Source organism: Megachile rotundata, chromosome 3 (assembly GCF_050947335.1).
Source record: "Megachile rotundata isolate GNS110a chromosome 3, iyMegRotu1, whole genome shotgun sequence".
NCBI lineage: Eukaryota > Metazoa > Arthropoda > Insecta > Hymenoptera > Megachilidae > Megachile > Megachile rotundata.
In genome coordinates this window covers 10,946,898-10,961,702 of record NC_134985.1, presented here as the reverse complement: position 1 = coordinate 10,961,702, position 14,805 = coordinate 10,946,898, and the positions used below count along the sequence as shown (strand labels likewise).

The following is a 14,805-nucleotide window of genomic DNA, read 5'->3' as shown; positions in this document are numbered from 1 at the left end:
ATTTGGAGACTTTAAAATTTAGAAATCTATGATATTGATGCTTGGTAATGTGGAAATTTGGAAATCTAGGGATTTAGGAATTTTGAGATATAGAGATTTGGAGATTGGAATCTAGGGATTGTAGAATTTGCAGAGTTAGGACTTTGGGGGCTTTGAGATTAAAAAATTTAGGGAATATGGGAATTTGGAATTTGGGAACTTGGGAATTTGGAAATTTAGAAATTTAGAAATTTAGAAATTTAGAAATTTAGAAATTTAGAAATTTGGGAATTTGGAAATTTGGGAATTTGAAAATTTGGAAATTTGAAAATATGGATATCTGAAAAATTAGAAATCTAGGAATATGTTGAAGTAAAATTTGGAAAATTTAGAAATATTAGAACCTACAGATTTAGATAAAAATCTAAAAATCTAGAAATCTACAAACTTAAAAATCTAAAAATCTACAAACTTAAAAATCTAAAAATCTACAAACTTAAAAATCTAAAAATCTACAAACTTAAAAATCTAAAAGTCTACAAACCTAAAAATCCAAAAATCGAAAAATTCAATAAATTCTAAATACGCAAAACAAAAAAGTACCATCATTCGCAAATTCGCGAATGTAAAGAGTGTAAAAATTCCAAATATTCAACCACATAAGAACGTAGCTATGCATCGATTCGAAAATTCAGAAATTTATCAAGGAAGCCCACATCAAAGGAAGCCAGCGTCGCATCCGAGTGTACATCATTAGTATTGGTTGTTGACTAGGTTGTTGCGATCGGTTCGCCGATAATCGACCAATCTCCTAACAAAAAGGGTTCGCGTATATTCCGGTCTGTAGGACAGTGAGGCATTGGGGCGCCGGCGCTCGCTATTGATTCCGTTGGATATCGTGATTTCAAAAGTTACCATCCTAGTAGAGGGTGCCACAGTAGCTAACTGCTCCTCGTACCATCAGGAGGCCCTAGCGCTTTTCTTTATCTCACCCCAACAGGTCAGTGGCGAACTTGTTACGATTTTTCGTGACTAAAAAATTATCTAATCATTTCGTTAATTTTAATCGCAAAATTCGTGCATATCGCATCTTCTGTAAAATCGTTTTGTGAAAACGGTACTAACCGATTTTTCAATCTTCCGGACCTTCGGAACGGCTCTAAATTTCTATCGACGGTAAAAATAGAATTTTTAATACCCAAAAAACGGTGCACGTACAATGTGGGATGAATTTGATCGGTGCGCTCGTGACGTCAATGGGAACAATAGTTATAGTACATGTTACGCGTGTCGAATTACCGCTCGATGTGTTATTGAACATCTCGCTGATTAACGATAGCTTAACAGATTGAATATAAACGGAGTCAACATTTCAACAAATTTAATTCATCTTTTTTTGAAATAATCATTGATTTGATCCATCTTTTGAGGTTCAGAAAACGTTGTAATAGCCAGTGAATATCTCGTGAAAGTAAAAAATTTACTGTAAGAGTTTCACTTATGTTTAGTAATTCGTAATTTACTCTCAAGATCTCTCGCGTAGGAGGTCAGGGTCGTAGTAAAGCTGAAAGGCAAATATCTCTCCCTCCTGAGTGACTCGTATCGATGAAAAACACGATGTAGCAACGGTGTTTTCAGAACCGTATTTATAAAGAAAGTTTAACAGTGTTTTCAATAAAGAAAGGTGCACTATTATTGTTTACTTCGTTTATCTGTTACATAATTGTGGTAGCCTTTCTTATACAATTTTTGTTATCGTACAAGTCACTTGGAATAAGAATTGACATAAACATTTCATTTTAATTATTCATCTTGCTATTTTTAAAATATTTTTTCTTTCACTTTCATGTGACTTTTGCCTTTCTCTGTTGTATTTGTCGAATTGACTCGGGTTATTAATGTTTATCAATTTAAAGCAAGTGCTTTAGGATTCATTACTATAAAATTTTACTTGGAATGTGAAGACTGTCATAAAGAATTTAAAATCTTCGAAAAATCTTGAAACGCGTGAAAATGGGGAGGGTACGCGTAACCTTAAATGACAACAATACCTTGAACCTTTCGTTCAATAATAAAAATTAGAAACGTCTAACAGTTTCTTCTAAAATCCATCTTAAACATATTCCTATAAAAATTTGATAAAATGTAAAAATTACAAAATGTCTTTTACCTTCTGCGTCGTTAATTATACACCGCATTTAATACGATTGGAATTATTGTTTGAACAACTCGTTCAAATTTAATTATTCCGAAACAGAAATACACTTGAAACTTCATAGAAGTACATAAAATCGAAACATTAATAACGATCGTGTTTAATATCGGATAAATACGAGTATTATATTTAATTACGCGTTGAGCTTCAACCTCCTGAACTTTGTTTCATTTCAAGCATCTACGAATATTTTTATGCCTCTTTTCTGTAACACATTTTTGAGTAATCATGGCACATGATAATTATAATAGCCTTTTTATGCAGACAGGATGGAGTCCACAGGCGCGCGTGGTATTTCTGTTTGATCTTTGCAAAGAAAAAACCGTGGTCGCAAAATAAAAAGGAAGAATGGCGAACACGGCTCATCTCGTCCGTCGGCAAAGCTCTCGCGACTTAAAGCCCCAAAAAAGCGTTGATAAGCTCGAAATGAAAGAAATGAGAGGGAGATTAGTGGTGGACAATAGAAAGAACATCACCACTGCCAATTATGGGGCCACGAACGCAGCCTTTGAGGACTCCAGTCCTAACACAAAGGTAAGCATCGTGCATTAAAAATTAGTGTTTTATTAAACTTTTGAAACGACGTCGATAAAGGCTACAACCCTGAAACTAATACTATGGAAGCGAAAAAGTCTCCACCTACGAAGAAACTTTTCACCCTTTCATACTTCCCACGCCTATTTTATAATTTCTTCAACAGCTTTCATAATTTATGAAACATTCAGAATGGTAGTTTTATACTTTATAGAAACAATGGAAATGAAAAAGCTGCAAGTGCTATTTTTCGAGACATATCAAATATTTTTCAAGACATATCTTATATCTTTCAAAACAAATTTGTAAATATTAATACAAACGTCAAAATCAGAAAATATCAATGAGATTGTTATTACAACTATCGATAGGTTTTATAAGCTATTTCATTTTTTTTTCTTTTAATTATATTTTAATAAACAGAAATTTATCTAATTTCATTTACAGTGTCTTTTCCATTCTTCGAATAACAGGCAAATATAAATGTATTTGAGTTTGTATTTATCTATTATTAATGAGTGAATTTCTCGAGGTGTCTCCCGCTATAATTGAAACAAATCGATGTTATATGTTTCCTGTCATTGCAGAACAAAACGGGGAATGGGGGCGGGGGCAGTAAGCTCGGAAGTAATGAAGGAAAAGCAATTTTTCGGCCGGAAGCTGGAGAGGACGAACGGGAAAATTGGGACAGTAAGCTTACTTTTCTACTAGCAACCGTTGGATACGCTGTTGGACTTGGGAACGTATGGAGATTTCCGTATCTCGCTCAAAAAAATGGTGGAGGTGCGTTTGCTTATGTTTAGAGAATTTTTAACGACTCTTTGAATAACATAGTAATTTACAACGAATTGTATAGGAACCTTTAGAGTCAGTATTTTACGTTTCTTATTTAATACTAGGTTTATGGAACGCGTCATTTTGACGCATTTCGAATTTTTTGAAACTCTAACAAAACAATATACACTACCGTCCATAAGTATCCGGACACTTGGTTTCGTTACATAAAACATAGTTGAACTTTGTACGAAAGGTATTTAGGGTTATCACATCATTTGTAATAATTATTATTATCTTTTTTGAGGTGTCATAACGTAATAGAATTAATTTTTAAGTACAAATTATACAATGAAAGTGTGAAAGTAAAATTCATGTCCAGAAGTACAAAGTCCAAATTTGTGAATCTAATGAAACGTTTTCGATTCTAAAAAAAATTTTAATTTCTACTGTGTTTCATTTCTATGGTGCAGAACGTATTCAGAGGGTTCTTCGATATGTTTCAAGTGTTTGTAAACTGTTGGTAGATGTTTTGGTTCCCTCAATGGAGATAAGAATGGAGGTAACGCTACGCACTCGACAGTTTCGGTTTAGTTCGTCTGTAGCTTCTTTTCCATCGAGATATGAGTTCCAAACGAGAATTATCAATGGAAAAACGTTCCAGTATTCTGACCTTCGCAGAAAAAAAAATCGATTTTAGTTACTGTTGCAGATACTTGAATAACTTTCATGCAACGCGAATGCATATTTCGCTTGTGTCCGGATACTTATGGACGGTAGCGTAAGTCAGTCCTCCTCATCCTCTTTCCTTATTTCTTTAGGCTAACGCTAGCTACCCACTCAATGGATCTTGATATTTTCCCTTTGTAGTCTTACAAAATATTTCAGAAGGTTCACCAAGGTTTCCATAGTTCTGAAACCACTGATTGATTTAATATAAATATCATCTAATCTATTAATACCCTGCTACCGACTCGCGGACTCTCCGTAATCCTCCCACTTCGCGATCTCTCCTCTTCTAACTCCTCATATCACCAAAGGAGCCTTCGGATCCTTTCAGCACTTCCCTGGCCCACCTTTAAGTTGTCAGTGGAATATTAGCAACGTCTTCAGTATTATGCTTTCTCGATGTGAACGCAGGAGTCCCAAAAATGGGATTCAATCGCGAAACATTGTGATGTGCTCCGTACGCTAAATGCACAGCGATTGTTCTGGCGGAGTCGCGCGATACATGTAGACACGCAACATTCTGCACCCCGGACTAATCGTTCAAGCGTTCTGAAATCTCTTCGCGGCAAACAGCTAATTGCAAACGCGATAGCATGTTGCGATGAGCATACTCCAATTGCTCTTCTTGACACCAAGGGGGTTCTAAGCGGGCGAATGTACGGATGCATGTTAAATGTGACGCTTTCCTGTTCGCTCTGAATACGCTTCATGATCTCTTTACGTAGGAAGAATTTCAAGTTGATGTTTGAATACCTGGTTCTCCACGCTCTTTTAAAATTTGACGACGATCGCCATTCATAGAGATGAAACCATTGCAATGCTATTCCCGATAAAAATAAGGGAAAGCATCTCAAGATTAATATCGATAACAAAACAAAAGCACGACACTCGAGCGTTAAAAACTCTTCGGATCCTCTCCATGAGTATCAGAAAATCTTAAATTCTCTTTCCGTATAACTTCATAAATCTTAGTGATCGACGTGGAATTATTCGCAGAAGATGGTGCTTGTTATGGGGTGCGTGACTTCTTCGGCAGTTGTAGGATTGACTCGTCAAAATCGCTCAGAATTGGCTTATTCGATCGTAAAGGGGGGTTGTCGATTGAGGTTTTGGTCGAGCGTGACAATTTGTTCTGTGGTAGTTCAAATCCCGCGGTTTCATCTTTCGCCTCCTCCACTTACGCTCTCTCCTGTTGAATACGTTCTCCTCTTCTAGCTCTCCTTTTAGCTCCTCTTCTAGTTCCTCTTCTACTTCCTTTTATAACTCATTCTCGCCGAAGAGTACCTATTTTTAAAAATCTCTCTACTTTTCCAATATTATTCCAATATTAAATATATTCCAAAATTACAATATATAGAATAGAAAATTTAATTAATTCTCTTGACAAGCACACAGTTCAGTAACTGATAGCAACCTCTATTAAAAACTATTACTCATAAGAATGAATACATTGAAAACTTCATGAAAAAGTACATCAATTTTAATAATAAAATATTTTTACATTTCTACATTTTAACATTTCAATAATAAAACATTTTAACATTTCAATAACAAAACATTTTAACATTTTAACATTTCAATAATAAAACATTTTAACATTTTTACATTTTAACATTTCAATAATAAAACATTTTTACATTATAACATTTCAATAATAAAACATTTTTACATTTTAACATTTCAATAACAAAACATTTTAACATTTTAATAATAAAACATTTTTACATCTTGATTTAACATATCAAATAATAATGTATTAACTAAAGTATAATACATATTTATTTTTCAAAACAGGTGCATTTTTAATCCCGTACTTCGTAATGCTGGCAATCGAAGGTATACCTATATTCTATCTAGAATTGGCGATTGGCCAGAGATTACGAAAGGGTGCTATCGGTGTGTGGAATCAGGTGAGTGTACAATGTATCCAGAATCTGTCAAAACAAACTCACGAACGCTTCTACAAAGGATATATTATTCTTCTGAAAGGTCTCTCCATATATGGGTGGTATCGGTATAAGCAGCGCCGTAGTTTCCTTCAACGTAGCTCTTTATTACAACACTATTATCGCTTGGTGCCTCTTTTACTTTGTTCAAGTAAGTTACTGTCCACATTTTTTTAATTTGTTCAAAACTAATTTTAATAGTATTAACATATTACGTTTTCAGAGTTTCCAATCACAGTTACCGTGGGCAGAGTGTCCCAACGTTTATTTTCAAAATGGATCCTACGCACCCGAACCAGAATGTGTGGTACGGTCAAACTGATGTTGCAATATTAATCGAAATTGAGCTATAAACAGTGCTTATTTCTCAGGTCAGCAGTCCTACACAGTACTTCTGGTATCGAACGACGTTGATGATCTCCGATGACATTAATACCCCGGAATTATTTAATTGGAAGATCGCTCTGGCATTAGTGATCGCATGGATTCTCGTTTATATGTGCATGATCAAGGGTATCGCGTCTTCAGGGAAGGTATTCCTTTAAAGTCCGATGCTGATTATTAGAGGTATGCGAGAAGTCGAATAGCGGATTCCAGTAATCGGATTTCAGTGATGCTTTAGTTTAATTACCGTAAACTAAGATTTCTGATGAATTATTCAAATAAAACGCATCATTACTATTAATCTGTGCTTTATATGCAATAGATTTATAATGTTTAATTTATAAAAAATCTTAGTTTACGCGTGAACAAGAATCTTCAATAACAAGCAACGTTAAACAAAAATGATTTAACAAATAAAATAAGTTTGATCGACTCAACAGAGTAACAATTTATAAACAAAAATTGCAAAAGTATCAATAAAATTTCGAATTCTCGTATACTGATAACGTGTCCTCTAACGTATAAGATTAAATTTGGATTATGTCACACAAATTTGTACTGTTTTTCAAGCAACTTCAAATTAAAATGTTCTTTATAGGTTGTGTACGTGACTGCCACATTTCCATACATCGTTCTAATTATTTTCTTCTTCCGTGGTGTCACTTTGAAGGGCATGTCCGACGGTCTACGCCATCTTTTTACTCCAAAGGTATCCAATATCTCCCGAGCTAACTTCTTCAAACAACGTTTATAATAATAATTTCATTTATTTAGTGGTGGAAATTAACCGATCCTGTGGTCTGGTTAGAAGCGGGAACGCAGATATTTTTTTCTCTCGGTTTGGCGTTTGGTGGCCTAATTGCATTTTCATCTTACAATCCTGTTAACAACAACTGTTACCGAGACGCCATTATGGTCAGCTTGACAAATTGTTTCACTTCGATGTTTGCTGGAATTGTCGTGTTCTCCATTATCGGTGATTACAATGTTCCTGTTTACATCTAAAATATTGGAAAAAGGCATTATGCCTTTATACATCATTTTTAGGTTTCAAAGCGACCATGGTTTACGAACGTTGTTTATCGGACAGAAATGCCACTCTTATGAACATTTATGGTCAAGTAGATAAAATCCCAAGTGAAATACCTGATACTGGATCACTCATAAATATTACAACAGGAAATGGAACGTTAGACAATTTATTCATGCCAGAATTACCTGAATGTGATCTTCAAAAGGAATTAGATAACGTGAGTTTGTAAATATAATCATCTCTACATAACTCATTTTGAATTTTTCAGCTGAATTATAAACTCAACTTGTCAAATTCTAAATTTCTAAATTCTTAAGCTTCTAAATTACTGAATTTTTAAATTTATAAATTTACAAATGTCCACAAAGTCACAAATTTACAAAGTACTTATTAATTAAATTTTTTTAACATTACAGTCAGCATCAGGTACAGGCTTGGCATTTATCATTTTTACTGAAGCAATCAATCAATTTCCGGGAGCTCAGTTCTGGTCCGTGTTATTCTTCCTGATGTTGTTCACATTGGGCATTGATTCTCAGTTTGGTACTCTCGAAGGAGTAGTCACGAGTATCGTAGACATGAAATTATTTCCCAATCTTCGAAAAGAAATTCTTACAGGTCGGTAAGACTGTGATTCCATATGATGGAGCTTCACTCAATTAAATTCACTTTACAGTTTCATTTCGTTTACAAAATAGGTGGTATTTGTTTGGTTTGTTGCGTGATTTCAATGGCATTCGCCCATGGTGCTGGTAGCTATGTTTTTGTACTGTTCGACAATTTCAGTGGAAACTTTCCTCTGCTGATTATCGCCTTCTTCGAATGCATCGCAGTGTCATACGTCTATGGCCTGAAGAGGTATGCAGAGATATTATTATAAATGCACATGGTGATTAAGCGATTAAGCAGTATGTATAAAATCATTCGAATTACCACAATTATCTTCCCAGATTTGCTGATGATATCGAACTGATGACTGGCAACCGTCCAGGCCTTTATTGGCTAATCTGTTGGAAATACCTCAGTCCGTTAGCAATGTTGAGTATTTTGATTGCCTCCATCGTGGAAATCCTTGTTGATGGAAGTGGGTATCCAGCATGGGTTGCCAGCAAAGGTATCACGGAGAAACATGAATGGCCAGTGTGGGCTTTAGTTCTCATCGGTATTCTTATTCTTGCATCAGTTCTTTGGATTCCTACAGTTGCTATTTGCAGGTAAAAGATCTTCGTATAGAAACAATATCACATTTTGTAGTTTCATAATATGTTGATTATGATAACTAATCCATTTAATATTACCTATGAGACCTCTTTCTTTAAAAAAATGAAAGAAATAAGGGGTTTCATAATAGAAGAGTTCATGTCAAGAATTCATATGTAAATACTTTATTCCTTAATTCAGACTTTTTGGGATACTCATAATTGAGGATAACGAAAAAGCCTGGTTCCCAGCAGCTGATTTAAAAGAATTCCATGGGATTGTACCACATGAAGTTACACCAGCCGAAACTTTATTATTCTGTATAAGAAGTGATGGGTCAGAAGGTCTTTGTTGTCCAACTGGTGGACCCAGTGACGATGATGAGGATCTCACCTAGGAATGGTTATCCTCGTACATGTTGGATTAACATGTGTTTAAGTGGTTTATAGACCGAAAAACAGCACTTTTCTATGAGATATCAAATGAGTTGCAAACATTAATTATTAATTCAAACGTACTCAAGTCTTCAAGTTTCATTCTTCACTTTCGTTTAACATCAGTACTTGATGCTATCTCTTTTCTTTCTGTTTGATGTATTATAAGAAGGTACCGTGTCAATTATTCTAAATATGGCATTTGTATAATTCAGTCGAAAATTTATCGACCTTTTTCATAGACAATGTTTCATAAATAAAGATATAGAATATGTTTAGATTGGAAAAGAAGCGAAGTACGGATAAATTTGGAAATATTAACATAACGATTAAAGGACAAATGTTCTTTTCTCTATTTCTAGACGTATCTCTCTGCTGTGTTTCAAGTCTCTGAATCACTTGACAATGTATAAGCATGTCAATATTAACTGAGAAGGTAAGTCTAAAGCGTTGGTGCTTTAAACGTTTTTCAGTAAATAGATAATATATAATAATATGAAAGGAAACAGGTGAAAAGAATTAAAATAAAATTAAATAAGACACTGGAAGTTGTATCTAAACGAGAATACGAAATTCGTATTTTCAAGTTGAGCTTGCAGTTTCTTAGCCTATACAGATATAGATACATCTCAGTTATTGAATTATATAGTCTAATTCAATTTATTCTCCATGGTGCTTGTACCATGTCGAAGATCTCTATCAAACAGAGTAATAATGAAAAGAGATTATTGGAAATTAAATTATATTAAAATATGACAATAAATTTTATGTGCTAAGAATAAACAGAGAAACGTATACGTATATATAATATTACAAATGCAAAATTATTGCGATACAAAAACGTTTCTACTAAATAACGTTTCCTAAACGAAATCGTGAATTTTAAACCATTCATGAGATGTATCATATATGCAAAGACTACATACTTACCATGTAACGAGTCATTCTAGCATTTGCAGTATACATTCGTAAAAAAGATAACATCTGGCAGAACTTAATGATAATGTAACATTTAAATTAGACTTCAGTCACTTTTATCGCTTAGCAAATTGCAATTATCGTGAGATATAAAGTTAGAGTAGGAGGCGTCCAATGGGCATAAAAAAATATTCCCAATTTGTTAGATTTATTTTTATTTCAGTAAAATGGTGAATAACTTTCGAACAAGGAATCAATAAAAATATTATCAGTTGATATTTAATTGTAAATTCTTTTTTATTTACATTTTTTAAATTGTAAAATATTTATTTTTTAATATCAGAGTTTATTTCAAAAATTTGAAATTTTTAAATTTCCAAGTTTCATAATTTTCAAATTTATAAATTGCATAATCTCAAGAACTGTAAATTTAAAACTTTAAAAAATTTGATATTGAAAACAATTACAATCATTACAATTATAATCATATCTAATAGTATCTGATAATCGTTTTATACATTTTGTGGTCATTTTTGGCTTTACTTTATCGTTCGAGAGTTAATTCTCCATTCTAATTATATTGTTATGTCCGTATTGCATTCTTTAATTTGAAAGAAGCTACATTAAAAATCATATCGAGAATCATATCAAAATCTCATTCAAAGGAATGATCAAATGTGAGGAGTTTTAGTAATTAACACCCAATGAATCAGTGTTTTTTAATAATGTCATCAATTATTTTAATGAAACTTTAACATATCTCACTCGTCGAATTTGTAAATTTTATTTCTATATAAAGCAATGGAGAGGAAATTGTATGGTCAGCAAGGGTGGAATAGCTTTATCACCATTGGCGTAACTAAGTGAAACCAGAATGCATTAAAAAAAATACTATATGGCCATTTTAATGCAAAGAAACTAAAACACAAAATACCTTGTATTGAAAATTTAGAAGCTTTCAAATTTTCAAATTTCAAAATTTTTAATTCCTAAATTTCCAAAAACCGGTTGGCTTTTGTAATATGACCAGAGCTAGATAAAATTCTTATTTACGCCAATGTTTATCATGTTGAAAGTATATCGATAGGGATAGAATTGAAAAGGAGACGAGCGCATATCAAGACGCGATGTATCAACACGCGAGTTTTTCTTTGCAATTTTAGCGTGATGTCGCCGATATTGTACGACGATTGTTCTAACGTATAAGGACAATAACAAACTTCTTAAGACTCGAGAATGAGAAATCGTAACGACAATAATATGCAATCGATTCGATTGAAATTAAATGCAAAGGGTATGACAATAATAAGGTCAATGATTGCACTGCACATTCTTGCACATTCACAGAGGCCTATCAAGAATTGGTGCATCAGTCGAAGGAATAGAATAATTTTGTTTTCATATAATATTTTCATATTTTGACTATATACAATGTATTTTATATGTTGTGTTCAAGCTTGTGTTTTGGCAATGTATTTATATCACATAAATAAGGTAAGATACTTTTTAGAACAATTTTACAATGTCAAGGATTGGTATGTAATGAATGCTTAGAGGAGGTGGTCCAAATATAAATTAGAGTCTAAGTATAAACTAATTGAAGTATAAGATTATATTAACTTATGGTTCAGAAGGAAAATAAATTGTTGTAAGTTCATAATTGATTCTATTTCGTTCTCCTTATATTTTGTATCTTTTATGATTGTACAAAATTTGAATGAAATTGGTGTTCAAAATTAAGAACTAATTTACTAAAATCATCACAATGTTAAAAAACTATTTTATCATAAATTATATACTGAAAGCTTTGAACAAGTCCAAAGTACATTGAACAAAATAAAAAGAAATATTAGGAAAAAGGGAACTTTGGATAAAGAACGTTCATGTTATACATAGATACATAATGCAGGTGTGAAAAAACATACATATTTGTAACCATTGTAAATAGACCATCAGTATTTAAGTCTGTTTCTATCAACATTTTGGACATGTTTTTAAACATTTCTATCTAAAAACGTGTTATTTTTACTTTATCCTTGGGTTAAAGTGGCCCATATGTAAGCCACACTTTTAAAAATAAAAATTTCTACTATTATTTTAAATATACATTAAAGTGTTACATCTTAAAAATCTTTAACAATCTTGGCAATAAGTCCTGAAAAATGGTAATCCATATTTAGACCACAGCCTCTATTATATGTGCATGTAAAAAACAAAAACTCAGATTAATGTTTGAAATTGGTATTTTATGAGAAAGACAAACGGATCTATTCCTTCGATATGGGAAAACTGTTTACTAGCAGAGACTAGAACAGTAGTGAGATGCGCCTAATCGTGTCTATTTGTACTTCGGATCTCTCTATTTTGTATGTGCGCTTTTGAGTATGGTCTTAACTCTTTCTAATAAATTGTTAATCACAAATTGTCATGTATCAATACAATTCCAATTGAAGCGGCTTGGAAAAGAAAGAACTGTAGAACTCGCACATAATATCAAAAATAGGTCTATCATTGAATAAGAATGAGCAACTTATCCCTGTCTTTGATTAAATAATAGTTGCACATTTCTTCATATAGACCATCTCTTTTTTGTTTATCAACAAGGTGCTAAACTATAATAACATAAGCGTGATTTAACATACATAGCTATAGAGGGTGTGCCATAATATGTGAGACCCATATATGATTGAACATTTGAAAATAATGAGAAAGGATTATATACATATATACATACCCTATTTCATTTTTCATATGATCATTTTAATGCTTTCTAAACATTATGGATTAATGGTTGGGTTTAAATCCACTGGATTTTTACTTATGGAAAAACATAAAATGAGTAGGCACTTTTTAAATTCCTAAATTTTTTAATTTTGAATTTCCAAATTTTCAGATTTTTAAATTTCTAAATTTACAAATTGCCAAATTTATAAACTTCTAAGTTTTCAAATGACCAAATTTCTAAATTGCTAAGTTTGGAAATTTGGAAATTCTAAAATTAGAAAATTAAGAATTTTTATACTTCTAATTTTTGAAAATTTCTAGCTTGCAGAATTTTCAAATTTGTGGATTTGTAAATTAGAAAACTTAATATTTCTATACCCATGTTTATAGATCTCCAAATTTCAAATTTGTAGATTTCTAAATTATCAAACTTGTACAAATTTAAAATTTCCAACATAATTTTCCAATCATTACTATATAATTTTTAGTATTTCCTATAAAAAAATACCAAATTAAATATAGGAAGCTAAACAATACAAAACTGACAATATTTCTTAAATAGTCAAATAAAATTTATATTTATTTTTTTTTAATTGGAGTAAACAGTACCACATATTATGGAATACCCTATATATATATATTATAAATAAATAACGTTAATTGTACTTGTTAAGATCCTGTTATCAAATTAACAATTGCCCCGAAAATAATTATGTTACTATCAATCGATTAGTGATTTACTTGTACTCGCATATGTATTATGATTATTCATATGATGTAGCTGTAAATAATTGTTGAAGTGTCTTTTAAACTGTAAACTGACAATAAGTGCGGCATAAAAATCTATTGCGTGAAACATGATAAATTTCTCTTGCAATGAATAGTACAAATATTTCTTTCACTATGATATTATGTTTCGCGCACATTCTTTCAAAATATGAAGCATACAAACATTAAATAATTCACAATTGAATTTTGTGTTTTCATATCAGTATCAAAATCTTAAGGAGAGACTACATCAGTGTATAGAGTGTGCTGATCTTATTTAATGATCTCTAATTCTATTGTCTTCCTCCATACTTTAACAATCAACTATATCTAATACTTAAAATACTTATTGCTCAGAATAATAACGCAAAATTAAATAAGTATTATTAATATGAAATGGAATAATAATTATTTGTCCCAAAAATAAGACAATAATTAACAGACAATAACGAATAGTCTTATTTCTGTCTTTATAAATTATAACAGCGCACTTTATACATTTACATACTAATCAATATAATTAAAAGAACCTTGTTTCATACTAACACTGGTAGGAGTGATCAAAGAAGGCTACAAAAATTTATTGATACCACTTGAAAATATCACATGCTTAATCAGCAATAGAAGTATGGAATATAAATTTTGATAGTATTGTTTTCTAAGTTTCAAAGGTATTATATTCTATTTGTTGTATTTCTACATATCCTAATAGATCTCAAGAAAGGGTGTATGAAGTCGTGTCCATCCATATTTAAGATGCAATTAATAGCACGAAACAAGAGGACTGTGTATTCAAAGAGACACGAATTTAAGCTGTAAAGTTAGTTGTCAGAAATGATTCGCGTTATCAAAGTTTTATTAACGGTACGTCAGGTATCAGGTAATCAACGTCGATGTAGCTTGCGCAATAATAAATAAGAATATACAGATGCGGACGATAGCTAATGTTATAATTATATATAAATCTAATGAATATATATACACTGATATTACGTATACGTAAACTGTACATATATATATTGTTGTCAGTTGAATGTTAAAATAAATACCGTGCGTGAATATCGATTTATTATCATTTCAATTAACTGTTACTGTTTCCTGATCTTTTTTATCCTAATTTCATCATACATTCTTAAAATTTTATTCACGATTATTATGCTTGTCACA

General features: G+C 31.9%; 2 protein-coding genes across 4 annotated transcripts in view; one reads left to right on the top strand and one right to left on the bottom strand.

The window, feature by feature from the left end:
- LPCAT (lysophosphatidylcholine acyltransferase) overlaps positions 1 to 14,805 on the bottom strand; it is a 71,613-nt gene that overhangs the window by 56,398 nt on the left and 410 nt on the right. The window lies entirely within an intron of this gene.
- LOC100878554 (sodium-dependent neutral amino acid transporter B(0)AT3) lies at positions 854 to 14,697 on the top strand. 3 transcript variants are annotated; one of them, XM_003701962.3, is made up of 14 exons: positions 854 to 979; positions 2,459 to 2,728; positions 3,316 to 3,511; positions 6,026 to 6,141; positions 6,221 to 6,328; positions 6,401 to 6,484; positions 6,549 to 6,710; positions 7,160 to 7,270; positions 7,336 to 7,537; positions 7,609 to 7,811; positions 8,011 to 8,212; positions 8,293 to 8,452; positions 8,545 to 8,808; positions 8,996 to 14,697. In XM_003701962.3, the coding sequence occupies exons 2-14, from the start codon at positions 2,543 to 2,545 to the stop codon at positions 9,189 to 9,191; spliced, it is 2,190 nt and encodes a 729-aa protein (XP_003702010.1). In that variant the 5' UTR covers positions 854 to 979; positions 2,459 to 2,542; the 3' UTR covers positions 9,192 to 14,697. The 3 variants fall into 3 exon arrangements, with proteins under 3 accessions (XP_003702010.1, XP_012137825.1, XP_076386242.1); XM_012282435.2 differs by having other exon boundaries at positions 6,221 to 6,484; XM_076530127.1 differs by having other exon boundaries at positions 921 to 979; positions 2,463 to 2,728; positions 6,221 to 6,484.